Raw genomic sequence first — 25194 nt, 5'->3', positions numbered from 1 at the left:
TGTCTAAATATGTCTCCGTGGTTGGCAGGAGAGACAGATAACCTCCCCAGGCTAGGACAACTCCATGAGGGCCGGAATCCTCCCACATCCTACACCTCTCCCCCAAGCTCCCAGTCTCTCCTTCCCTCCCCCTCCCCCATGTCCAGGGCTCCTCAGCCCCTGTCCCCATGCAGGCCCTAAGAGCTCATCACCATATTAAGAAAGGAAAAGGGAGAGACACTGATCTAAAAATAAGACCAGATGAGTCGGAGGTAAGTGAAGCTGAGACTGGAGGAGGGGAGGCAGGGGGGTAATTAGGGATCACCGAGGGTAGGGTGAGGGTAACAGACGGAAATGCAGGTGGAGGGGAGGTGTGTTCTGGGGCAGCGGCTAAACTGATAGTATAGGACCAAAGGGACAAGTGTAGTACTGCTTCCACACCCTAAAATCTGGGAATCTTCTAGCGGTGAAGTCTGTTTCTTTGATCCTGTGAGAGAGAGTGGGGGAGGGGGCAATAAAACACAGTCTGGGATGCAGGCAAGAGACCCCCTGCGGTTCCCTTTAAAGAATCGGGACCAAGGATGAGATCATTCTCTGAATAAAAGATGGAGTGGAGTCCAAGACTGGCGACCTGGCTTAGCTCCAGCCAGTTTCCTATGCTTCACTCAACATTCCTGACTGGGGAATGCAGGGGAAGGACAGGGCTGGCCCAGATCCCATCCCGTAGGATGCAGATTTGGGGTTTCTTTACCCAGATGGCCCACCATGAAGAGGGGAATGTCACTTGGCTGCCACCTCCCGTGTGCACTCTCTGCCCTGAGCCTAGGGGACCGTTTTCTAGGGCACAGTGGGAAGGTAGGATTCCCCAGGCTGAATGATTCTGAAGACAGCTAATAGCTACGGTTTATTCCTATGTCGTTGGCAAGACAGAGACAGGATTAGGCATAAACACTGGTGAAAAAAAAAAAATTAACAGGAGGAAAACCTGATGAGGTGGGGCCCTGTCAGTTGATTCTGTGCACCTGAGACCTAAAGCAGCTTGGGGAGAAAGGGCTGTCAATTCTGCATTCCAGCTTGGAAGTGAAAACAGAGTAAATGAGTTCAGCTCTGGGTCCCTAGACGGATAATTTCCGTAGCTGGCCAAGGCTGTTATCATGCACAGGTAAACTGAGGCATGAGGGAGACCATGGAGAGACCAGATCAAAGTCAGATGACCCTACCCTACTCCCAAGGTGTCTCTCATTTTGGAAGTACCACATTTATTTTGCATTCAGACAAGGGCATGGAATTGTATTAGCAGGATCATTTTTGCACACTGCCATGGGGCAGACCTTACATAGCTAAGTGAGGAAGGCCACAGAAAATCTCAAGAGCATGGCAGGACCGAGTCCAATAGGAACAGCTGTCACGGTAGCAGGAGAGGCCAAATCTAGCTCAAGCATGGCACATTACAGCTGAAGAGATCTCAGAATTCCACCTCCTGCTCTCCCAGGAGAGCAACTGACGTGCTAGAGCCAAGAACCCTAGCCAAGATGGTGGGGAGCAATGGGCAGGCCTGCCCAGAAGTAGATGACCCAGATGATGACCGGCCCCAATTTCTTACTTCTGCAGCATTCTGGGGAACATTTGAACAGAGACAATGGGACATTAGACTTATTCCATGATCGATGGGACCTTTTGCACACACCCCTCCTCCCAAAAAGGGCGTGAGACAGGACTATGAGGTGACCCTGGCCTGCTCCTTCTCCTCATCCTCTCCTGCAGTCACTGCTCCCTAGGGGTTGCCCTTTTTGGCTCTAGTTCTAACCCTTACTCTTTCCGGCTTCTGTACCCGCCACCCCGGCTCTCTCTCTGATGCTGGGCTCTCTATTTTCTCCTCAGTCCCCTTCTCTCTAGGCCCCTTGCCTCCAGGCTCTTTGGACTTATCACGCCTCAGCCGCTGGTATCAAATGACCCTGAGTTGGGGCCTCTGTATTTTTAACCCACCAGACACCCAAAGCTCCTGCTACTGAAACCCGAGGAGCCAGCCCCTCTGCACTCCCCCTCCCCAGCTCACACACATACCTCCTGGACCTCCCATCTTCCAGAGTCTGGTTCAGCCATGTCAGCAACCAGGGAAGGACCCCAGATAGACACAGCTCTGTCCCTAGGAGCCCTTGTATTGGAAGAGAGAGCCTGAGGAGGGGCTGGTGGAGGGGAAGAGAGGTGGGCTACCCCTGTCCCCTGGGATTGCCTTCTCTTTGGCAGCCCATGGTCCCTCATCCTCCAGATCCACCCACGACCTCTCCTCCTTCGCCCTCCTATTTTGTTAATGTTTTGTTTTTCCGTTTCAGCCCAGCCCTTACTATAAGACTAGGCTGAATAGTTGTTAAAGGCACAACTTCTAGAATCAGACAGACCTTGGTTTCCTCATCTACGGAATGGTGTGGTAGGACTACATTTGCTTGAATTAATTGATGGTGTGTGTGTAGCCTTTGTCCCAGTGCCAGGCCTAGAATGCAGTTACTTATTACATGTGTTTTGTTTCTGGTAACAGCTGATGGTTCCCCCCAGCTTTTCTTAGCATTTCTGTCTTGCTCTGTATACTTTTGGGCGAACCCAACCCTTTACTCTTTTTTTTTTTTTTCTCTCAGTAAGTACTAGGGGGTTGAACCCAGGGGCACTCTACCATTGAGTTATAGCCACAGTCCTTTTCTATTTTGAGACAGGACCTCAAAGATGCCCAGTCTGGCCATGAACGTGCCATCTTCCTGTCTCAGCCTCCTGAATTGCTGGGATTCCAGGTGCATGTCACGGCACCCGCTGAGACTCTTCTAGTGCTACAATTCTATGGTCTGTAAGGTAGTTTGAGGAAATCCAAGGCAGAAACTAAGTGAGTGGCCTCACTAGCCTTGGGCCTGGGGGTATGCGTGCATGCTGTGGCCCCCTTTACAGAGTACAGCTCAGCTGATCACCTTTCACCCTCCCTCTTCCAGTCTCTGATCACAGCTAAACTTTTGGGGGCAGTTACTAGTCCCTTGCTCTCCAGGGGACAGAGAGTTAAGATGGGGGATATGGATTGGGGATGCAGTGAGAGAGGGCTTACGTAGAATGCTCAAGTCCCAGGGTTCAATCTCCGGTTCCAAAAGCGGGGTGCTTAACAGCCCTCAAGGGGCAAGGATGCTTGATTCTGCCATTTTCTTTTTCTTTCTTTTTGTGGTGCTGGGGATTGAACACAGGGCCTTGTGCCTGTGAGGCAGGTACTCCACCAACTGAGCCAGCCCCTAGAGATCCCCTTCAACCTCAACTTAGGTTGCTTACAGACCATCCTTCCCTGTTACCATGAAGATGTAGGGATCCCCACTCCCCAAAAATCAGATGGAACGCATTCAGCTTGGTGAGAGCTGTTCTAAACATTTACTCTCTAGACTGGCTCCTGGATTCTATAGGACTATGTCCCTCCCTGCTGGGCTCCAGCCAGATGCAGGCTGGGATTCCCCTAACCCACCCCACGATGCCCTCAGTCCAGCCTAGGATTGCTCTCTCTCTCATCCAGGGTAATTTGTCCCAGTGTCTTCTGCCCCCAACTCATATGCTCGCTCAGATATTGTGTCAAACCCATAGTTTGGGCTTCAAGACACGCCTCTCTCATGTGAAGTCGTCTTCTTCTGAGTTTAGTAGTATGTCTCCCTCTCCAGCCATCCTGCGGAGGAGGAGAGATCAGGGTGAACTGCAAGAAGGCAGCAGGGGAGCCTGGCAGAAGGGGAACCAAGGGGAAGGTTGGGGGCCTGTGGTCTGGAACATGAACAGGGTGGTGGAGTCAGGGACAAGAGGGCTGGGGTCCAGGCATAGTAAAGTGACATGGGGGGGGGAATGCAGTGAGTCCTGAGAAGCCAGGCCTGATGGGAGAGCTTATTAGGGGATGGTGACCCCCTCCTTTAGATCAGGGCTGGGGAGCCTCACCGCCAGGCCGTTGACGGATGATGAGTTTCCTGATTTCGTCATAGGCGAAGATAAGAATGCTGTAGGGGAGGGCGCAGAACCACCAGGCTAATCTGTAGAGAGCAAGATTTGGCTAATGTGGCTGAAGTTACAGAGGCCGGAAAAGAACACGCTCAGAGGACAACACGTGGGAGTCGCGTGTTTCATGTACGTGCTCACGTGTGGCTGAGACTGTGCCGGAGACAGTAGGTGAGTAAGATGAAGTTGATCCCCACCTTTGAGGAGGTCAGAGTCTGGGGGGTTAGTGATTGGGCCAATGATAACATGATAAATGTCATATTCAGAGGTATATCCAGTGTTCGCAGGGATTGTCCTTCGACTTTCATGGAACTGCAGAGGGAGATTCCCTTTGCTTTCTTTATGCTCTAGATCTTGAACTTAACAGAGGGAAGGTTGCTGGAGCAGGATGGGTTTATCTGAGACAATCCCCAGACACCTAGTATGGAGATATTCTGCCAAGAAAACAAAATAACAAATACACTCCCACACAGACACACGCAGACACACACACACACACATACACACATATAGGATTCCATATACATTTGTAAAACTATATATACATATATGTGTATATATAATTTCATATTGCAAAAACAGGGATGTGTTTTTTTCTGCCTGTGTCTCTTCCTTTTTTTTTTTTTTTTTTTTTTGGTGGTGCTGGGATTGAACCCAGGGCCTTGTCTGTGCTAGGCAAGCACTGTACCAACTGAGCTAGATCCCCAAACTCCTCTTCCATATTTAGAGACCAGGAAGATGCACTCTGGGAAAGGGTAGAATCAGGACCACAGTTGTTCTCTTGGGTGACAAAGTAAAGAGACAACTTACAGCCTCAGCAACTTAGTGAGACCCTGTCTCAAGATAAAAAGGGGCCGGACATGATGGTGCATGCCTGTAATCCCAGCAATTCGGGAGGCTCAGGCAGGAGAACTGCAAATTCAAGGACAGCTTCAGCAATTTAGTGAAGCCCTAAGCAATGTATAGAGAGGTACCATCTAAAACAAAGAAATAAAGGGTTGGGGATAGAGCTCAATAATAAATTGCCCCCTGGGTTCAATCTCCATCACAAAAAAAAAAAAAAAAAAAAAAAAGGAATAGTTAAAACCAATGGCACTGCCCCATAGAAATGCAATAGTTTGCCGTGTGTGAAATTTCAAAAATTTTAATAGCCAAATTAAGTAAAAAGAAACAGGTAAAATTAATTTTAATAATTTTATTTAACCCAACATATCCAAAATATTATGGTATTGACATGTATAATAAATATAAACATTATTGGTGAGACTGTGAGCACTCTTGTCCATTTATAGATATCTTACACTTATAAGATATCTCAACTCAGATACTGAATTTTCAACAATTAAAGGGAAGTTAGTCCAACTAGAATAATAAAGTCATATTTAATAGACAAATATATTTAATGTTGCTTTAGTTTTCAACTTTAAATGAACTGAAATTAAAATTATAATTCAGTTTTTCAGACTCATTAGCCATATTTCAAGAACTCAGTAGTGGGTCCCCTGTGGATAGTGACTGCTGTATCGGATAGTGCAGGCCCAAGCCCTGGCTCATTCTCCACACATGGACACAAGTATAAACTTTGATACTTGTTCACCCATTCATTGAACCACAGTCATATATCTACTCTGCATCTCTGTTAGGAATTGGAGAAATAAAAATGGTTACATGGTGGTCTTTGGCCTCAAGGAGTTCAAGAGAATCAGAGAAAAGAGGGCGAAGGCTCACAAATAAAAAAACACAATATTAGGTGCTAAGTACTACAGTCAAGGTATATACTGAGTATGTGGAAGCACAGATAATATTCACCTGCAGTTGTTATTACTTCCACATTGACACTATAGCAGCCAGAGTAAAGCTATTATTGACAAAGCATCTGAGGCTGGGGTTGGGGCTCAGTGGTAGAGTCCTTGCCTAGCATATGTGAGGCACTGGGTTCAATCCTCAGCACCACGTAAAAATAAATAAAGGCATTGTGTCCATCTACTACAACAACAAAAAGCATCTACCATGACCCAAGCATGCTCCATGCTTTATATCCATTTCTCTGTGTAATTCTCAACTCTCTGCCAGGTGTGTATTTAGTGATTTAATTATTTGCAGTGTTGAGGATCAAATGTAGGACTTTATATTGGGCATAAGTTCTACCACTGACCTACATCCCCATCGATGCCAGCTATGAATTATTAAGACTTTACAGATGAGCTGGGTGTGGAGGCACATGCCTATAATTCCAGCTACTTGGGAGGTTGAGACAGGAGGATTGCAAGTTCAAGGTCAGTCTCACTAACTTAGTGAGACTGCCCCCCCCAGACCCCACCCCCCAAAAAACAACAAAAAAAGCTGGGGATGCTCAGTGGCAGAGCACCCCTGGGTTCAATTCCAAGTACAGCCAACAACAACAAAACCCCTACAGTTTACCAAGGAAAGGTACCAGATAATAAGAATCTTATACACATTAAAATATATTTGTATTAATACAATAGGAGGGGCTAGGGTTGTGGCTCAGCGGTAGAGAGCTTGCCTAATATATGCGAGGCCCTGGGTTCGATCCTCAGCACCACGTAAAAATAAATAAATAAAATAAAGGTAATGTGTCCAGCTACAACTAAAAAATAAATTTAAAAAATACAACAGGATTTAGCTAAGCCTAGATTATGCTATTTTTATGATTGTTTCAGCTCTAAGAAATATGTATTTTTGCACAACTGTGCCTCATATCATTGGAATAAAAGAGTCCACCCATTTAAACACTGGTAAATCTGCTAAATTTGCATATCTTGTGGCTTGTGATCACTTGGCACATTCCCTAACACCTCCCTAAGTGAAATCTATTTATCAGAGAACAGATGACTCTCTCCCGAAGTGACTGAGTGTAGCCCCATTTATCCAGCAGCCGCTAGTTGGTGACTGTCCTGTTCCAGCACACCCTTTCTCCCACTTCCTCTCTCATGCTCTCTCTGTGCCCGGAGAATCAATTCCCTGCTTGAATCCCTTTCTTTACTCACTTGAGTGGGTACATTCGCAGGGCCACGTCCATGCCTGGAGTGTAGGACAGAAAAGCGGCCAGGAGTGTCTCCTCCAGGATCCCGAATATAAGAACCTTGTTTCTGGGAAGAAACATTTATGACTGATCTGGAGACAAGGAGGAAAAGGCAGGGGAAATGGCTCGTCTCTGTGTGAGTTTGGGGTTACTGGGGCATTTGGTAGATGCTCACTTCATGCCCTGCTGGAAGACGGAGTTGCGGCGGGTCTTGCAGATGATGAGGTCAGCCCACTGCACAACCACAATGCTGACGAAGAAGGCCGTCTGGCATGTGAACTCCACCACCTTCCTCTGCTCATAGGTCTGGGGCAGGGCAGCAGAGTGACACCTCAGTGTCAGAGGTGCTTAGACAACCCAAGACTCCTTTTCTCTCCTGCTTTCAGGACCCATAGGCTGAATTACTTTCTTTCTCTTTAAACACCACTTTTCTCTGCTTTAGCACCTTTATATTGTCCTGTGATTTGTTAATGTGCTTTCTTACTTGACTGAGCGTGTCTCAAAAACAAGGACCTGGGAGCTGGGGACTTGGCTGACTGATAGAGCACTTGCTAGCATGCACAAGGCCCTGGGTTCAAGCCCCAGCATCAATGGGGGAAAAAAAGAAAGACCTGGTCTTATTTATCTTTTCCCTCCCCATGTGCAGTTCATGGCTCGATAAATATTTATTAAATTATTAAGGGACTGGGGTTGTGGCTCAGTGGTAGAGTGCTTGCCTAGCATGCATGAGGCACTGGGTTCGATCCTCAACACCACATAAATGTAAAATATATTGTGTTCACCTAAAACTTAAGAATAAATATTTAAAAACAATTATTAAGAAGTATCTTGTGGGGCTGGGGATGTGGCTCAAATGGTAGTGTGCTCGCCTGGCATGTGTGGGGCGCTGGGTTCAATCCTCAGCATCACATAAAAAATAAAAAAAAATAAAGATGTAGTGTCCACCAAAAACTATAAAAAAAAAAATTAAAGAAATTCTCTCTCTCTCTCTCTCTCTCTTAAAAAAGAAGAAGAAGAAGAAGAAGAAGAAGAAGAAGAAGAAGAAGAAGAAGAATCTTGTAGAGGAAGAGGAACTTAAGACAGCAGAGCCAGAAAGGAAGGTAGGGCCAGAAAAGCAATATGAAAGCAGAGGGGAAAGGAATGCCCAAAATAGTGGTGGATAAGAGATAGTCACTTACTCATTCCATGCATTTTATATACACAAATAACTTAGAGACTCTGGGTACAGGGGCACATGCCTACAATTCCAGAGACTTGGGAGGCTGAGGCAGGAGCATTCCAGGTTAAAAGCCAGCCTCAAAAACTTAGAGAGATCCTATCTCAAGAAAACAAAACAAGGGGGCTGGGGATGTGGCTCAAGCGGTAGCGCAGCTCAGGTTCGATCCTCAGCACCATATACAAACAAAGATGATGTGTCTGCCAAAAACTAAAAAATAAATATTAAAATTCTCTTCGTCTCTCTCTCCCCTCCCCTCCCCTCACTCTCTCTTTAAAAAAAAGAAAAAAAAAAGAAGAAAAAAAAAATGGGCTAGGGACCTAGCTCAGAGGTAGAAACTTCCTAGGTTCAATTCCCAATACTGTAAAGAATTTAGAGACTAGTGGGAGACATAAGTATGCTAATTATGCCAGTACTATAATAGAGTATAAAAGAGAAAGCACACAAGGCTGCAGAAACCCAGAAGAAGTACATCTAAATTAGACTCGAGGAGAAAAGAAGAGTATAATTAAAAAAAAAAAAAAGCATGTTTATAAATAACTCATATATCAAATAAGAAATTTGAGAATATATAAGACCACACAAGAATGAGATACTACATATCAAACCACATGAGATATGGTTGAACTTGTGCTTGGAGAAAAATATAAAATTTTAAATGATTGAAAACAGGGCTGAAAGCTGATGAGCCAAGCATAGAATTTAGATAAGATCAGTGGGCATGTTCACGTGCACCGGATGACACACCAGCTATCCTTCAGGGTAGTCATCTTTCTCACCTATATAATTTCCCATCTTTTCTTGTTTTGTTTTTTCCCCACTAGGAATTGAACCCAGAACTTTGTGCATGTTAGACAAGCCTCAGCCTTCCAAGTTGCTGGGAGTAGAGGTGTGCACCACCATATCCAGCCACAGTTAAACTCTAGAAGCCAAGGTGTATGAAGGGCATCTTTCCAACAACTCAGATTTGAATAGACTTTTGAGAAACCTTCAGTTAGCTTAATTGAGGTGTCATGGTGAAGTGGGAAAGTGGAGGACAGGCATCAACAGTCCAGATGTCTAGTCCCACTCCTGTAGGGATTCTCTGTAGGACACCGAGTAAGTCATTACACTTCCTAGATTCAGTTTCCTCACTTATAGACTAAGTCATAGACTAAATATCCCTTGAGATGCTGTAATTCTTGTGCTAATTGGTGTCACGTGTCTTATGGTCTTAGGAGTTGGAATGGGAGTGTCCACAGTGGCAAAAAAAAAAAAAAAAAAAAAAGCAATAACCAGAGTATATTGTTACATTGTGGGCAGGTATGAATATGAAACAACAGAGCCCACCATTATATATAATTACAATGCACCAACTTTAAAAAATCAGCATGTTTCATAAAATTCTGGAACGGGGATAAGGCTTCAGTTTGAGCCTCATTCATCTTGGGTATAAGGGGAAATTACTACAGAGCTATCCTCTAGATTTAAAAAGTTTGGAAAGATTATGTGCATATATGAACATAAAATCTCACTTTTATGCACAATTATACTGTATTAATAAAAAAGAAGAAAGAAGTTTAGAACGATAGGAATGAGTATACAAAGAATATAGGTTTTCAGATTTTAAGTCATATTATTTGAACTCTTATGGTGGGAGGGGTTGAAACAGGAGAGGACCCAGCATTCATTTGGGGAAAAATTCTGGTTAAAACCTGGAAATACAGAAATTGGCCCAGAAAAAGTTGATATGACAAAGAAGACCTCCAGCTCCAAAGGAGCCCAAAAGACTAGGAAGGTAAGGATACACAACAGATAGCAGGAACCAACCGAAATTAGAGCATTATAGGACTGGGGCTCAGTGGCAGAGCACTTGCCTAGCATGTGTGAGGCACTGGGTTTGAGTCTCAGCACCACATAAACAAGTTAACAAATAAAATAAAGGCATGCTGTCCACACACAACTACAAAAAAAAAAAAAAAAAGAGAAAGAAAATTAAAAAAAGAAATTAGGGCATTATAAATAAAGAGAAGAATTTTGCATTTGTGATTGATTGGAAATATGGTCAAACAGATCACTAAGTCAGGATTGGGGATGAGGTATCAACTCTGTTTGGTGCTTCCCCTTCTATCACCCTTCAAAGATGCTCTTCCAGTTGGATGCAATGGCTCATCCCTATAATCCCTGGGACTTGGGAGGCTGAGGCAGGAGGATCAAAAGTTCAAAGCCAGCCTCAGCAATTTAGTGAGGCCCTAAGGAACTCAGTGAGACCCTGTCTCTAAATAAAACAAAAAAAGTGCTGGGGATGTGGATCAATGGTTAAGAGCCCCTGGATTCAATTCCTGGTACCAAAAAAAAAAAAGCTCTTCCCTGTCCCTTCCTCATTCTTGGTCACTGTCTACCACCCCATCTTGTCTACTCACCCACTGCTGTCCATAGCTGTCCTCCAGGTCATTTATGGAGCGATCATCCCATTTCAGGCGGATACCCAGCAGATCAAAAGGTTTAAAGCCATTTTCGGCCAAGATCACAAAGTAGGTGAAGAATCCTGCTAGAGCCTGGATCATCCCTATGTGTGAAAGAGTCACAGGACTGGGGAACCCGGTTCCGAGGACCCCCAAAGGCAGACCACAGAAGGGGCAGAGGTTGACTTCCAGCTGGGTTGATAAGTGTCTATGCAGTAATGAAGATTCTTGCCACCAACCATCTGATCCTATCATCCCTGTGTGGCTTGTTGCCAAACTCTGACATTCGTTTCTGACACAGAGTCATTTTTTAAAAATATTTTTCAGTTGTAGGTGGACATTATGCTTTTATTTTGTTTATTTATTTTTTATGTGGTGCTGAGGATCAAACCCAGTGCATCAAACATGCTAGGCAAACACACTGAGCTACAACCCCAGCCCCAGAGTCATTTTTGAATCATATAATCTTAAGACTAATAAGGACTATTTGGTGATGGCTGGACTTCTCCTTGATCATTTCTCTTGGACATTTGGACGCTTACCAAGTTTTATTCTCTTCTCACATCTCTGCCATATACCCTTTGCCTGTCCCTTCGTCAAAACTTCTGTCCTCCAAGCCTGGACCACAGTGATAGCTAACATTGATGTTTACCTCCTAACAACAAGGCTGTGCACTTCCTATGCACCTTATGGATACAGATCCTCACACCAACTTTGAACTATTGTTTATAATTCGTAAGTGGGAAGCTGAAACACAGAAGATTGTCATTGTCTAGGGTCATTCAGGTAGTAAGTGGTGGAATTGGGATTCAAACATACGTCTGATTGCTAAGTCTACGCTTTTTCCTCCATCTCTCCTCCCCCAGGTATTGGGATGATCTCTCTCATCCCCAATCTCTTCCCTGTCCATCCCTCACTCTACCACCTGAAACTCCCGACTGTGGCAACTCAAGAACAAAGACGTCCCATGTGCTCAAATGTCTTTCAAGGTTTGTCGCCATATAATGCTTCCTATGTTTGCAGCCTTCTTTTCTATGAAGACTAAGAGTTCCAGCAAACTGGTTTAATTCACTCTTCTCTAGCCATACCACGTGAACTTCCTATCTCTGCTGGTCCCCCGCACCTGACCATATACACGTGAGTCTAAGCGCTGGACTCCAATGCCAAGTTAAGTTCTATTTCCTCCATAAGACTTCTCTGACTATCTCATAGCCGGTGAGTTTGCTTGGGTTTGTTCCTGTACCCTGGTAGGGCTACACTGTCCTTGTTACTCAGCCCATGGAAAGATGGAAAGATGCTATCATCTTATGTAGATTTGTTCCTTTTGTACTAGACTCTAAGTCAAGGGCAGATCAGCAGATCAGCCATCCACAGTTCTTGGTGTCCCCAGGGCCTTCTAGAGAACATATCTCCCAGACTGGCTCAAATGGCGAGGCAGAGGCAATTGCTCCCTCTCCCTTCACCCCTCACTCCTTGGGCTCACCAATCTGTCCGTAAGCCATGCCAATGAGGCGATGGTTCACCAGATTATCAGTCTTTGGGTTCCGTGGGTGCCTCTTCATGATGTCACTTTCTGCTGTCTCATAAGCCAAGGAGATAGCTGGGACCTGGAGAATGAAAATGACAGGGCCCCCAAGTTCAAAAGGAGACTCACAAGTCACTTCAGCTCCCCCCTCCTCACTTGACATGGGTATTTCCTACTCCTGATCCGTCTCACAAGAGTTCCAAGAGCTGCGTCCCAGCTGGCTCCTCACCATATCAGTGCCCAGGTCAATGCAGAGGATGGTTATTGTCCCTAGTGGCAGCGGAATACTGAGGATGATGAACAGCAGGAAGGGGGTGATCTCAGGGATGTTGCTGGTCAGGGTGTACGCGATGGATTTCTTCAGGTTGTCAAAGATGAGGCGGCCTGGGGGGGACAGTGAACCCTCTGTGAGAAGCACAGAGAAAGGACAGACCTCCCGCTAACCAGATCCTGGACAGAGAGACCATTAAAAGAAGTGCTATGGTCCCTGAAAAGATTGGGAGTTCAAAGTAGACCTTGGTGGTCCCAGTTTCCTTTCTAAATTGTGTGACGATTATTTATTTACTTATTTATTTCTGTGGGTTTCGTAGATGTCTCTTCATGATGTGGTACCTGGGATTGAAATCAGGGCCACTCTACCACTGCGCTACATTCCCAGTCCTTATTTTTAAAATTTGAAACAGGGTCTTGGCTAAATTTCCCAGGCTGGTCTCCAATTTGCAATCCTCCTGCCTCAGCCTCCCAAATTGTTGGGATTACAGTTATACACCACTACACAGAATTCTTGTGTGACTATTAATTAGAATCATGATTTATTTGCGTGCCCTTAATATGTACTCTTTGTTCTTGGATTCAAAATGGTTGATGTTATCTGATCTTTGAAAATTAAGCAGGGTTGGGCCTAGTTAATCCTGAATATCTGAGAATGCCAGTATTAAAGACTTTAAAGGACTAAGGCGAAAGTGGAAAGAGCCCAAGTCTGGGACAGGCTTGGGTTTGGGTCTCATTTTCTGACATAACTAGCTTATGACCTTGGGTGCCCCTTATCCCTCTGAGCATTATTCCCCTTGCCTTGCAAGATTGCTGAGTCCTTCTCTGAGTACCTGTCAAAGATTGTAATCCTTCCCTGCTGTATTTTTTTATGTTTATTTTTAGGACTGGGAACTAAACCCAGGGGTGCTTACCACTGAGATATATCCCCAGCCCTCTTTTAATTGTTTTTTTTTTTTTTTATTTGAGTCAGGGTCTCTAACTTGTGATCCTTCTGCCTCAGCTTCCCGAGTAGCTGGGATTACAGACGTGTCATTGCACCCAGAAGATAGTCACTATGATTATGTGGATCATCATGTTTTAGTAACAGAGCTTCAGGCAGAGAGCACAGAGGCTGGGTTTCAGCATTCCGGGGTTCTCTACTTCACCACTGGGCATTCTTTTTAGATTTCTCTGGGAAAGAGGGAGCTTAATTAGGTTCATGAAGTCAATTCATAGGTAGTCTCTAACCTCTTTTGATGTGTCATCATCATTCAGGCAGAAAGTTCTTTCGGGGACCCTTCTGGAGACTGTAAAAGAGTACAGCCTCATCTTGCTGTAAACACACTTGAATCCCAACAATAGGACAAAAGAAGTACTTTGCTATACCAGAGTCCCAGTCTCCCTGGCAAATCTGGACTTTATTCCAATCTCATTTAAAAAGTGACATTCTAAGTATCAGCTGACTCTAATTTGCAAAATATCATCATACAGCGATTTTATTTATTTATTTATTTATTTATTTGCATGGAGATGAGATGATGGGCAAAGGGAATGAGGTCATATACACCAACACCTACCTGAGTCTAAGGGTCAGTCCCAACCCTGGGCACCCTGCCTCCTCACCCTCCTCCACGCCTGTGACGATGGAGGCAAAGTTGTCGTCCAGCAGGATCATGTCGGCCGCCTGCTTAGAGACGTCAGAGCCAGTGATGCCCATGGCGATGCCAATGTCAGCCTTCTTCAGCGCAGGGGAGTCGTTCACCCCGTCCCCTGTCACCGCCACAATGGCTCCCTGGAGAAATCCGGGAAGAGGAAGTGAACACTCTACTGCATTAGATCTAGGACCAATCCCAAAGTTCAGTTTGGTTTCTGCACCTCATTTCTTTTTTCCTTTTGAAATGGGGATCTTGCTGTGTTGCCCAAGCAGAGCTCAAACTCCCTCCCCCCACCTCAGTCTCCCAAGTAGTTGGAATTACAGATGAGAATCCCATTGCTTCACGGACTCATGCCTGATCTAGGCATCTCAGCCACTCTCTTTTCTGTTCCCCTGAGATATTTAAGCCCAGTCCAAAAGCCACTGTGGAGGTTCAATATGGGGATTTACTTCAAGGAGTTTTTCTCTAGCCCAGCCCACAGGTTCCCCTGCTTGGTTTGGGGTTGGGCTCCTCCCCCATGATTTCTGCAGGGTACCCCCAGGGCTCCTTACCAGCCTCTGACAACCCTCCACAATGTTGAGCTTCTGCTGAGGGGAGGTCCGAGCAAACACGATCTCCGGGTGGTTCTGGAGGATCCTGTCAAGCTGTTCTGAGTTCATGTTCTTTAGGTCTGCACCATGGACCACTATGGCTGTGACATTCCTGCAGGAGAGGATTTCAACAGGCTAGTTCTGGGTTGGAAATTCACCATGGGGCTGGTGCCCTCTAACCAACCCTTCCCCGAAATGCCTCCATTCTTTTGACCCAGTCTCTTCCACTTGTCGCCAGCATTCACTGTCCCCCAGATGACACATTCCATCCCCTCTCCCTTTCTGACAATTTCTCCTTTCTTCTTCTTCTTTTTCCTTTTTCCTGATCCCTCTGAAAACTCACTGACACATTCCCTTGGTTGTTTCCTTATTATATTTTCCTTTGTAAAGTGTAAACCCCACAATCCTACCCACTGAAATTGACTTCAAGAACTTTAGGAAGTGGGATCTGGGTGGGGCAAATTATGGAGGGCAGATCTGAGTTCCAAAGGGGTCTCACCTGGTATCCACCTGGCTGACAGGGATGTTAAGCCGGGCAGCAATGTCCTCTGCTGTCTCTGCACCTTCTGAGATGATGCCCACACCCTTGGCAATGGCCTTGGCTGTAATGGGATGATCTCCTGTTACCATGATCACCTGGGTCGGGGAGGGGAGGGAAGAGAAGCAGAATCATCTTTAGAGAAGCCCTGGATCCTTTTTCTGGCTCCCCCAGGAATAACAGTGTTCTACTTTCATTCAATAAGGGTTTTAGTAGATCATCCCCCCAGAACTTGTTATATAGAACAAACACCTCGCTTCTGTGACTTCAACCCTTGGGAGTGAGTCAGGGCTAGCAGACCATAAAACACAGGATGATTCAGGTTCTAGAATTCCCAGGAATAAGTCAGAGATTTGGGTGTAAACCTATATTCAGAATTTCATTTAATTTCTGCAGAAGCTACTCTGCTTCCTTAAGCACCAAGACAGGAACACCTACACATAGAACAAGTGGTAATTAATAGAGGAACGTCTGGAATAACCCACCTGCCTAGCAGACTTTCAGGTCCTCACTCCTGCCTCTCTCTGTCTCCCACTACCTCACTCTGCCACTGAGTTTCAACTCACCTTTGGCTGCCTGGTACCTAGTCCTGTCCCACTGCCACCCAAAGATGACCTGCCCATGCTCTGTGGTTTGGTGGCATCCTGTTCTTTCCCACATTTCAGCACTTATCACTTTTCTATGTCATAATCACTTGTTCTCTTTCCATCACTGGACTGAGAGCTCTGTGAGGGGAAAATGCTTGTTAAGTTTTTTGCTCCGGCACAATGCACAGCCCATAGTAGGCCATCAACCAATAACCCTGGACTGGGGGAATGAAGGAATGATGGGTACCTGGGAACCACCAAGTGCCTTCCAGGCACACAAGTTTTCAAGCTCTCATGGGAGGTAAGAAGAAACCATCTGTTTGACTAAGTTGTCCACTGCGTTCAAGAATAGAGATCCTGCAGAGGTTAGTCTATTTGCTTTCAAAGTATGGAAGTAAGACTCGCAGAAGCATTCCCCCAAGGAGGAGGGCTTTGTGAGCCCTCATCATTCCATATCGGCACCCCTGACTTCCTGGAAGAAGACAATAAAGTGCTAACGAGGCTGTGTAACCACACACAGTTCAATTGCACTGAGCTTTAACCCATGACCTCCCATGTCAAGTATCCTGGTGGGTTGCAGGGCACTGGATCCTCACAGGCTTGGCCTGTGGGAGTGCCTGATAGCAGGTGAGACCTGGGACAAAAGTTGGTCCGTCCTTGGGGGCTGGGGATATACCTCAGTTGGTAGAGTGATTGCCTAACATTCACAAGGCCCTGGGTTCAATCCCCAGCACCCCCACCACCAAAAAAAAAAAAAAAAAAAAAAAAAAAAGTCTGTTCTCTATATGTGGTTCAGAGGGAGCCTTTAGTGATGCCATTCCAACTTACAGGGCCCTGCAAGCTTCCCAGTGGTTCCCAAGATCTGTTGGACAAGGTGTAATATCATCCTCATACAATCCCAGAACCTAGCTCATTTGATCCTTTAAATGGACTGTTCTTAGTAACTTCCAGCAATACCACCTCCATTCCAGGCCTGAGAAATAGTAATACTAAGTCAATCACCCCAAGAGTGAATTCCTGGGACAAAATTCCTCCAAGCACTGAGATACATTCATACAACAGAGGCATAGTTCTGGGGAGAATGGCTCATCTAGCAGTTTCTGGAATTCATCCAGTACTGAAAGAATTTCATTTCTAACTTCTTGGTACTGACCCTACCTCTGATGTTCCCCTTCAGTCCCCCTAGATGCCTCCTCCTTATCCTTCTACCCTCTTCCCTCAGATTAGATCTATCTGAGGAAAACTACGCAGTGTTGGTAAGGAAACCAGAGGCTCTCACAACAACATTGAAAGCCTGGCTGTAGTTCTTAGAGGGGGCCAGGTTCTTTGCAAGGGCCAAATGTTCATAGTACTGAGATCCTGCTTTACATATATTTAATGGAAACATTTTCAATTTTTTCTCTTTTTTTGTGGTACTGAGGGATTGAACTGAAGGACACTCTACCTTTGAGTTCCATCCACAGCCCCTTTTCATTTTTTAAATTTTGAGACAGGGTTTTCCTAAGTTGCCAAGGCTGGCTTTGAACCTGTGATCTTCCTGCCTTAGCCTCCCAAGTTGCTGGGATTCTAGGCATATGCCACTGTACCTGGCATTTTTTAATTTTAAAAAATCACATTTATTTTCAAGTTGTGAGCACAAGGCAGCCTGGGAGACTTAGTCCCCGCATCATCTCCTTGTCAAAACTTGGCTGTCATGTGAACATGATGCAACCACTTTTCTTCAACAGCCCTGTGTCATCCATCAGCCCAGCCATCGGCACCGACCCTGGAAGGATCTATCTAACCTACGTGACCAGCTCCCAAGTGTTTATTCCACGTCGTCCTCCCTGTTAGCACGATGCATATGTCTTGTACTTTCCTATATGGAAGATGATTCTCATTTCCTCAATGATTCTGCCGGTTTAGGGTCCAGAAGAAAGTAAGAAATTGCAGTGGGGACCTGTAAATTTGTGACCAACAAGTGGCCAGAGAGCACTGAGGTCTCTTGCTTCAGCTGCCAGCTCACAGCCAGCCCTGGGAGTCTTGAAGACCATCATGCACTGAGTGCCTCAGGCTGTGACAACATCCTGATTTGCTAGACATCCTGACTGTTACCCCTGTGTTCCTTGTTAGGGCCTCCTCACCTGTCGGCCCAATTGTGACTGTTCTTGCTAAAAGGATCCGTAAACTCCCAGATGAGATACATTTTAGGTTTCATCCACAATGTGATTTCTTATTTGAAGAATCTCATCACAAATGGGATTAAAAAAATTCGAATTTTTTTTTCTTGTATTGCAGATTGAACTCAAGGACGCTCTACCATGCAGCTACAGCCTCAGCTCTTTTTGTTTTTACTTATTTGGGGGGGACTGGGAATTAAATCCAGAGGGGTTTTAACACTGAGCCACGTCCCCAGAGCCTTTTTTATTTTTTTATTTTGAGACACAGTCTTGCTAAATTGCCCGGGATAGCTTCCAACTTGTGATCCTTTTTCTTCAGCCTCCTGAGTCGCTGGGAACAGGCATGCACCATTGCACCCAGCCCAAAGCTTAGAAAATTCAAATCAACCTCAACTTCCACAATGAAATGGTAGTTTATAGAACCATGGGGGAATAGCAAGGTAATCTGGTTATTCCCTGCAGACATGCCATAACAATGCTATCTCTGCAAAAAACCTACTACCTCAGAAACCTTATAGTGATTCATTCACAATAATTTCCCACATCCTTTCTTTTGTTCCCACTCTAGCGACCAGCCATTGAACTTAAACATGGCCCCAGCTGACCCCTAGAAAAACTGCCAACAGTCAGAGGTCTAGAATGAATCTATTCTAACAGAGAACATTTAATCCATCTTAAATGCCTCCCACCCCTCTGCGCTAACCTGCCCTCCCCCAAGTCTAGGACCCAGGATATGTAAGTGATCTAAAACATAAGGTATGAGCAGAAAATATCTAATCTGTGAATGCCTATGTGAATCTTTGAGCCAGAAAATGTGGGATACACAGCATTTCAGAATTAGAGGAATTCTACTGCTGTCATCCCATATGAAGTCCAAGGCCCACCCTGACCAAAGAGGACTTCTCAACACTTAGGTTTGTTTTGCAGCAGAGTTTCATCCTTGGACCACTTGATTTTCACTTCTGGCTTTTACTCCTGGACATAAACCAGTTAGGACAGCTGCTTACTCTGAGTCAGACCCACTGAGGTCCCCCTAGTTCTCATTATCTCATCTCACTATTGCCTGCTCCAGACTCCCAACCCCCTTAGCCTCACCCTCTTACCACCCATTCCAGAAGTGTATTTATACCACATCGTCTAGCACTTTGCTTCTCCTAGTGCAGTTTACAGACCACCACCAGCAGCAGCAGCAGCAGCTTTGGGGAGTTTGTTTAACATGTAAAATGTCCAGGTGCCCTAAATCTATGAAATAAGATCTGCATTTCAAAACAATCCCCAAATGATTCACATGTACATGAGTTTGAGAAGCACATGCTAGAAACTTGTCTGCTCAATGGGTTTTTGTTTTGTTTTGTTTTGTTTTGGTACCAGGGATTGAACTCAGGGGTACTCAACCACTGAGCCACATCTCCAGCCCTTTTTTAGTATTTTATTTAGAGACGGGGTCTCACTGAGTTGCTTAGGGCCTGGCTAAGTTGCTGAGGCTGGCTTTGAACTTACGATCCTCCTGCCTCAGCCTCCCCATCATTAGGGATCTGAAGAAAGTTTTTTAATAAATAGAGATGCCTAATGCCTGGGATCCATCCTGAGAGTTTCTAATTTATTAGGTCTGGGTGTGGCCTAGATTTGTCAAGCTTTCCTGGTGATTCTAAATGCTCATTGTAACATAGAATTCTAGCTACAGAGGCAACTTAGTGTTACAAAGCTCTTAAGACTAAAAATCTCTGAAGCTCAACTGGGCATGGTACATGCCTGTTGTCCAAGCTACTTGGGAGGCTGAGGCAAGAGGATCACTTGAGCCTATGAGTTCCAAATCAGCCTGTTAACAGTGAGATCCTGTCTCAAAAAACAAGCAAACACCCACCCCTCAAACAACAACAGACAACAATAAAAATGATAAGCTCCGGGAGGCAGAGCTTATAATTAAATCAAGATCATTAAACACCTATTCTGTGCAAGGCTTTCTACTAGCTGCTCCAACTTGTGACAGGTGAGGGTCTTTTCTGGAGTGGGCAGGTGTTTATTTACCTTAATCCCTGAACTACGACACTTGCTCACAGCATGTGGAACAGCTGCCCGGGGAGGGTCGATCATGGATATGAGGCCCACAAAACACAAAGTGTCCATAGGAAAATTTATCTCATCTGTATTAAATTGGAATCCCTTGGAGAAGCTGCTAGGCAGATTGCAGAAGCAGAACCCTGGAGAGAAGCAGACAGGAGACCAGTAGTCACTCATCTCTCTATTTCCCTTTTCCCACATACCCCAAATTCCTAGACTGTTCACTCCACAAAAAATTATCTCGATGCTATTCTTTCCAGGGGGTCCTCCCAGCGCCTCACCCAGCACACGTTCCCCCATGCCTCCCAGTTCTAAGTAGGCCTTTTGGAAAGCAGTCCTCATTTCATCATCTATTGGATACTCTTGGCCATTCAGGAAGAAAGTAGAGCACAACTCCATGATCTTCTCAGGAGCACCTTTCATCATCAGTACGTGGGCCTGGGAGCTGTCCTCCCGAAGGTGGATGGACAACTAGGGAGGAGAGAGGAAGCAGAGATGGGATAGGAGAAGAGAGCCAGGGTCAAGGGCAAAAACCAAGAGGAAGGTTTACAAGGTTAAAAACATTAAAAATTAAAAATTAAAAAAAATATATATGTGTGTATAGCACACACACACACACACACACACACACACACACACACAACTGGTTTCACATGACATTTCCTTTGGCCCCCATTGCCCCAGTCAAATTGGGCTCAAAATTGAGCCCAGCTGCCCTTTCCAGGACCCCCCAACACCAGTACTATTTGTACATGAATCTCCATTACAGGAAGACTCTGACGTTCCTTCTCTCTTTTACACAGGGTCTCACTAAGTTGCCCAGGCTGGCCTTGAACTTGTGCTCCTCCTGCCTCCTGAGTAGCTAAGATTAGAGGTGTGTGCCACCATGTCCAGCTAGACTCGAACTCTCTGAAGGGCTCTTTTGCATTCTTCCTGATTCCTTGCTGATTGGATGGCTCAAGAGCAGAAATAGCAGAGCTGTCAAAGAAACACAGCCAGGCAGGCAGAAAACTTTTAAGAGTCCAAAGACCTATGTTCTAGGGCCAGCATGAATGCCTTATTCGTAGCTTCATGAATCCAGGTCAACCTACTTGACCTTGCAAAACCTTTGTTCCTTCCATAAAATGTAAAAGGTTCTGCTTTGTCTGCTCCAGTGAGTTTTTATGAGAGAGAGTTATGAAAAACACTTTGAGTCTGTCGTCTCAGCTATGAGGGAGAGTGAGGCAGGACCATCCCAAGTTAGAAGCCAGCTTAGGCAATTTAGCAAGACCCTGTCTCAAAATAAAATAAAAAGGGCTGGGGATAGAGCACTTGCCTGGCATGCTGGAGGCCGGCCCTAGTTTAATCCCTAGTATCAAACAAAATAAATGAACACATAAAAAAAATAACAATAAGAAATAAATTTTTAGGGCTGGGGATGTGGCTCAAGCGGTAGCGCGCTCGCCTGGCACGCGTGTGGCCCGGGTCCGATCCTCAGCACCACATACAAACAGCCGAAAAAACTAAAAAATAAATATTGAAATTCTCTCTCTCTCTCTCTCTCTCAAAAAAAAAAAAAAAAAAAAAAAAAAAAAGAAAAGAAAAAAGAAAGAAAGAAAGAAATTTTAAAATTATGAAATTTTTAGGTTAGGCATCCTAGTCCTCTAGCTGCTGAACTAAAGGTGAGAAGTCCCCTGAGAGGGGCTACTAGAGATAGGTTGTAGGGTGAGGTGGGGCAGAGAAGGGGCATATTCGTGAGGTGAACCTGAGGAGAGTACAGCAACCAGGAGAGACCCATAAGATCAGCTTAGATTTTGCGTCTTCTCTTGATCTCTGATGTATGAAAAGGAACTCTCTCTGGGGTTCCTCTTGTGAGTGATAGGAAATGCTTGCTATATTGCCTGTTGGGAACAAAGTCAGCCCATTGAAAGGAACTGTGGGAGTGTGGGGGAGGCCAGACTGCACGCTCAAAGGACAAGCAGGGTGGGAAACCAGTGTGTAAAGTGTGGTTACAACCGTTCACTTGGAGACTGCTCAGTTCATGTCAAAATATGCTTAAGCAGTTAACAGGAAAACCCATGTTTAAGCAGAAAGCTATAAAAGGATTTAAAAGCTCAATTTTCCGAGTGCTCAATAAATATTTGTTGAATGAGTTGAAAGGTTCAGAGGTGAGAGCAAGACCTATTTTAAGCTAGTAACTTGGTCACAAAAAAGCTTTTTAAAAAAACACTTTTTTTCTTTTTTTTTTCTCAGCACTGAGGATGGAACGCAGGGGTCCTCTACCACAGAGCTGTACCTGAAGCCCTTTTTATTTTGATTTCTTTTTTCTTTCTTTCACGGTGTGAGGGATGGAATCTGGGTTTCACACATGGAAGGCAAGTGCTCTACCACTGAGCTACATCCCCTTACTTTTCATTTTGAGACAGGGTCTCACTAAGTTGCCCAGGTGGGCCTGAACCTTTGATCCTCCTGCCTCAATCTCCCGAGTTGCTGAGATTTTAGGCATGCACCACCCCACCTGGCAAAAATCACATCTTGAGAGAAGATTAAATAGATAGAGAAGATGAAGGGAGAAAGCTGGAAATACCAGGGCAGAAGGTCTGTTTCCTATCATCTCCATCTCAGGGAGGGAAAGAAACCAAGCTTTGCAAACGACCGGCAGACTAAGATGCTCTTTGCAAAGACGAGAGTTGGCTAATTGAAACAGCTAATTCAGAGCCTCCCAGAGAAAATTGGCTTGTCCATGTGGTGTACCTCAGAGGACCGTCCTGCCGTTTGAATTTGATACTCAGTATCTCAGAAGAAGCTAATAGTAGTCATTTTAGAGAGCAACGCTATTTGTTGAACACACGTCAATGTTTGTGAATAGGTTTTGATTTTATTTTGAATCACATTGGAGGGAGAGATACTTAATTCTTTCCAAAGGATTTACTCAGGCCCTGCCAAGCCACAAAATTCCTGTCTGGTTAGTGAGGCCATCAAATGCTAGAAAAAAAAAAAAAATGGAAATGATGTTTGCAGTTTGGGCCTGGGAGACCTATTTTATTACACTGACTGAAAACCAGTCAAGACGGGAAATATATGGATCTATATAACTTTTATTTGATCAGTGTTCAATATGAAGATATAGATAGATAAATTGGGTTTTAAAAATCTATGTAGATTGTATTTTTTTATTACTATTATTATTTATTTACTTACTTATTTATGGTATTGAAGGTTGAACCCAGGGACACTCTACTATAAAACTATATCCTCAACTTTTAAAATTTTTAAAATTTTGAGACAGTCTCATTAAATTGCCAAGGTTGGCCTCGAACTTGTGATCCTCCTGTCCCAGCCTCCTGGGTAGGTAGCTACTTGCATGTTTTTAAGACAGAAAGACATAACTGAATTTCATCTCTCCTGCTACCTGCATCTGAATGGGCTTTATGGCAGTACAGAGAGTTGGGGAACCTGCTCCTCCAAACCAGTCAGGATAGTGTGCATAGAATCCAGACCCAACTAGGAGAGTTAGAATCATGGTAAAGCCACCCACTGTTCCCTGCTTTCTACTGGAACCTTCTCTTCAACATCTGCCAGAATTCTCACTTGGCAGAGAAATACTCTTTCCTGTCCCTCTATGGGTTTTATTGTTTGTGCCGTGACTGTCCCTCACTCAGCCTTTCCTTTTCTATTGTTTACTTCTCCCTGTAGAATTGATAAAAAATGTTCCCAGGAAATGAAAAACTTCACAACAATATTGGAGACGCAATGGCCTACCTGATGCTGCAGCAGTCATGGAGTGAATGGAAAGATCGATGGCTAAGCAAGCACGACCTTTTTCATAGCGGACCCAGGTACTTCCACGTAATAGCCACGAGTGACTCCCACGTGACTTTCACCCAGCAGCAGCCTTTGCTACTTCCTCTGCTGGTGATGCTGGTTCTCCTGAGCTCTTCCACTGCTCACAGTGGAAGTGGAAGGCCAAGGCCAAGCTCCCCCTTGCCTCCCTCACCCGTCCTTCACCACCATTCTCCTACCTTGGTTGGTTCTGTACCTGGTACTTGTTGGTAGAATTAAAGGGAATCTCTGCTACTTTGGGGTACTTCTCTCTCATCTCCTTCACGGAGCTGTAGGACTGCTCGATGAACTTGAGGAGGGCTGACTCAGAAGCATCCCCTGTTGTTTCCCGCTGCCAGGATGGGTGGTACAGTCAACCCCAGGAACATGCCACCTGGGCGTGGGGCTGGCCTGAGGCCACAGGGCGAGGGGCAGAGTGGGGACGACCGGCGGGTATCTGGGGGAAATCACCGGGTGCTAAGAAAGAGATTTGGGGGCGGAGAGGGCAGGTGATACCCTGAACACGGAGGTACCTCTTCCCCCTTAGGCCTGACACCTGAGCTATGGGCACGGTTTCTTGATGAGCTTTAAAGTCTGCCCGATTGCAGAGGCCAGCGATTTGGGCCAAGATAATCCAAGTATCAGAGTCCTTGGCAAATGTTTCCCCTAGGGAGAAAGAAGGAAAGAACTGTGAACGGGGCACAGTTAAAAGCAGGGGATTATTCACATCCTGTTCTGTACCCAAATACTGCCCCAAAGTGACATTTCTTTTCCTCTATACCTCCCTTCTCTCCGCTCCCCTCTCTTGAAGCTCTCTCCTCTTTGTCTGAACTCAACATTCTCTGAGCTCACTCATTACCTGCCCCCATCCTTCCATGCCTGGTCTACCAATACCACTAGTCACCAAACTGTCTTTCATTGGTGTCAGCCTCATGCACGTTGTAATCAAACCACAAGTGGGCCACGGTCATGCGGTTCTGGGTGAGGGTGCCCGTCTTGTCCGAGCAGATGGTGGACGTGGAGCCCAGCGTCTCTACCGCCTCCAGGTTCTTCACCAGGCAGTTCTTCCGCGCCATGCGCTTGGCTGTCAGGGTCAAGCACACCTGTAGCCACAAAGACGGGAGAGAATGGACCCAGAGATGGATGACTTACATGACTTTGTGTTTTGGAAATTTAAACATTTTTATTTCCCTTCTGTTCTCACCTACTCCTTAGAGAGTTCATCTGTGGCCCCGGCAAAGGAAATTAGGAAAGTAATTTTTTTTTTCACTACTGAGGATTGAACCCAGGACCACTGCACCACTGAGCTACATCCCTAGTCCCTTTTTATAATTTTCAATATTGA

At 45.2% G+C, this 25194-nt stretch overlaps 1 protein-coding gene and 2 long non-coding RNA genes across 3 annotated transcripts in view; 2 read left to right on the top strand and 1 right to left on the bottom strand.

Annotated features, from left to right (window-relative positions):
• Nucleotides 1-49: 49 nt before the first annotated feature.
• Nucleotides 50-7077, top strand: LOC143404008 (uncharacterized). The gene is made up of 3 exons (XR_013091913.1): nucleotides 50-251; nucleotides 3966-4149; nucleotides 7007-7077. It is a non-coding gene; the product is annotated as an uncharacterized LOC143404008 (long non-coding RNA).
• LOC143404006 (sodium/potassium-transporting ATPase subunit alpha-4) overlaps nucleotides 3489-25194 on the bottom strand; it is a 33273-nt gene continuing 11567 nt past the window's right edge. Inside the window, exons 8-22 of the mRNA XM_076862370.1 lie at nucleotides 24754-24952; nucleotides 24406-24515; nucleotides 24067-24201; nucleotides 20330-20519; nucleotides 20016-20188; nucleotides 15203-15339; nucleotides 14665-14815; nucleotides 14082-14250; nucleotides 12436-12590; nucleotides 12165-12288; nucleotides 10640-10785; nucleotides 7197-7327; nucleotides 6987-7088; nucleotides 3922-4013; nucleotides 3489-3661 (exon numbers count right to left, since the gene is read on the bottom strand). Of these exons, the coding sequence (XP_076718485.1) occupies nucleotides 3633-3661; nucleotides 3922-4013; nucleotides 6987-7088; nucleotides 7197-7327; nucleotides 10640-10785; nucleotides 12165-12288; nucleotides 12436-12590; nucleotides 14082-14250; nucleotides 14665-14815; nucleotides 15203-15339; nucleotides 20016-20188; nucleotides 20330-20519; nucleotides 24067-24201; nucleotides 24406-24515; nucleotides 24754-24952 (2043 nt within the window). The 3' untranslated portion in view covers nucleotides 3489-3632. The remainder of the gene's footprint in view (nucleotides 3662-3921; nucleotides 4014-6986; nucleotides 7089-7196; nucleotides 7328-10639; nucleotides 10786-12164; nucleotides 12289-12435; nucleotides 12591-14081; nucleotides 14251-14664; nucleotides 14816-15202; nucleotides 15340-20015; nucleotides 20189-20329; nucleotides 20520-24066; nucleotides 24202-24405; nucleotides 24516-24753; nucleotides 24953-25194) is intronic.
• On the top strand, nucleotides 8029-11886 carry LOC143404009 (uncharacterized). Its single transcript, XR_013091914.1, has 3 exons — nucleotides 8029-8121; nucleotides 11548-11670; nucleotides 11764-11886. It is a non-coding gene; the product is annotated as an uncharacterized LOC143404009 (long non-coding RNA).

Source organism: Callospermophilus lateralis, chromosome 7 (assembly GCF_048772815.1).
Source record: "Callospermophilus lateralis isolate mCalLat2 chromosome 7, mCalLat2.hap1, whole genome shotgun sequence".
Taxonomy (NCBI): Eukaryota; Metazoa; Chordata; class Mammalia; order Rodentia; family Sciuridae; genus Callospermophilus; species Callospermophilus lateralis.
This window is presented reverse-complemented; position numbering and strand designations above follow the sequence as displayed.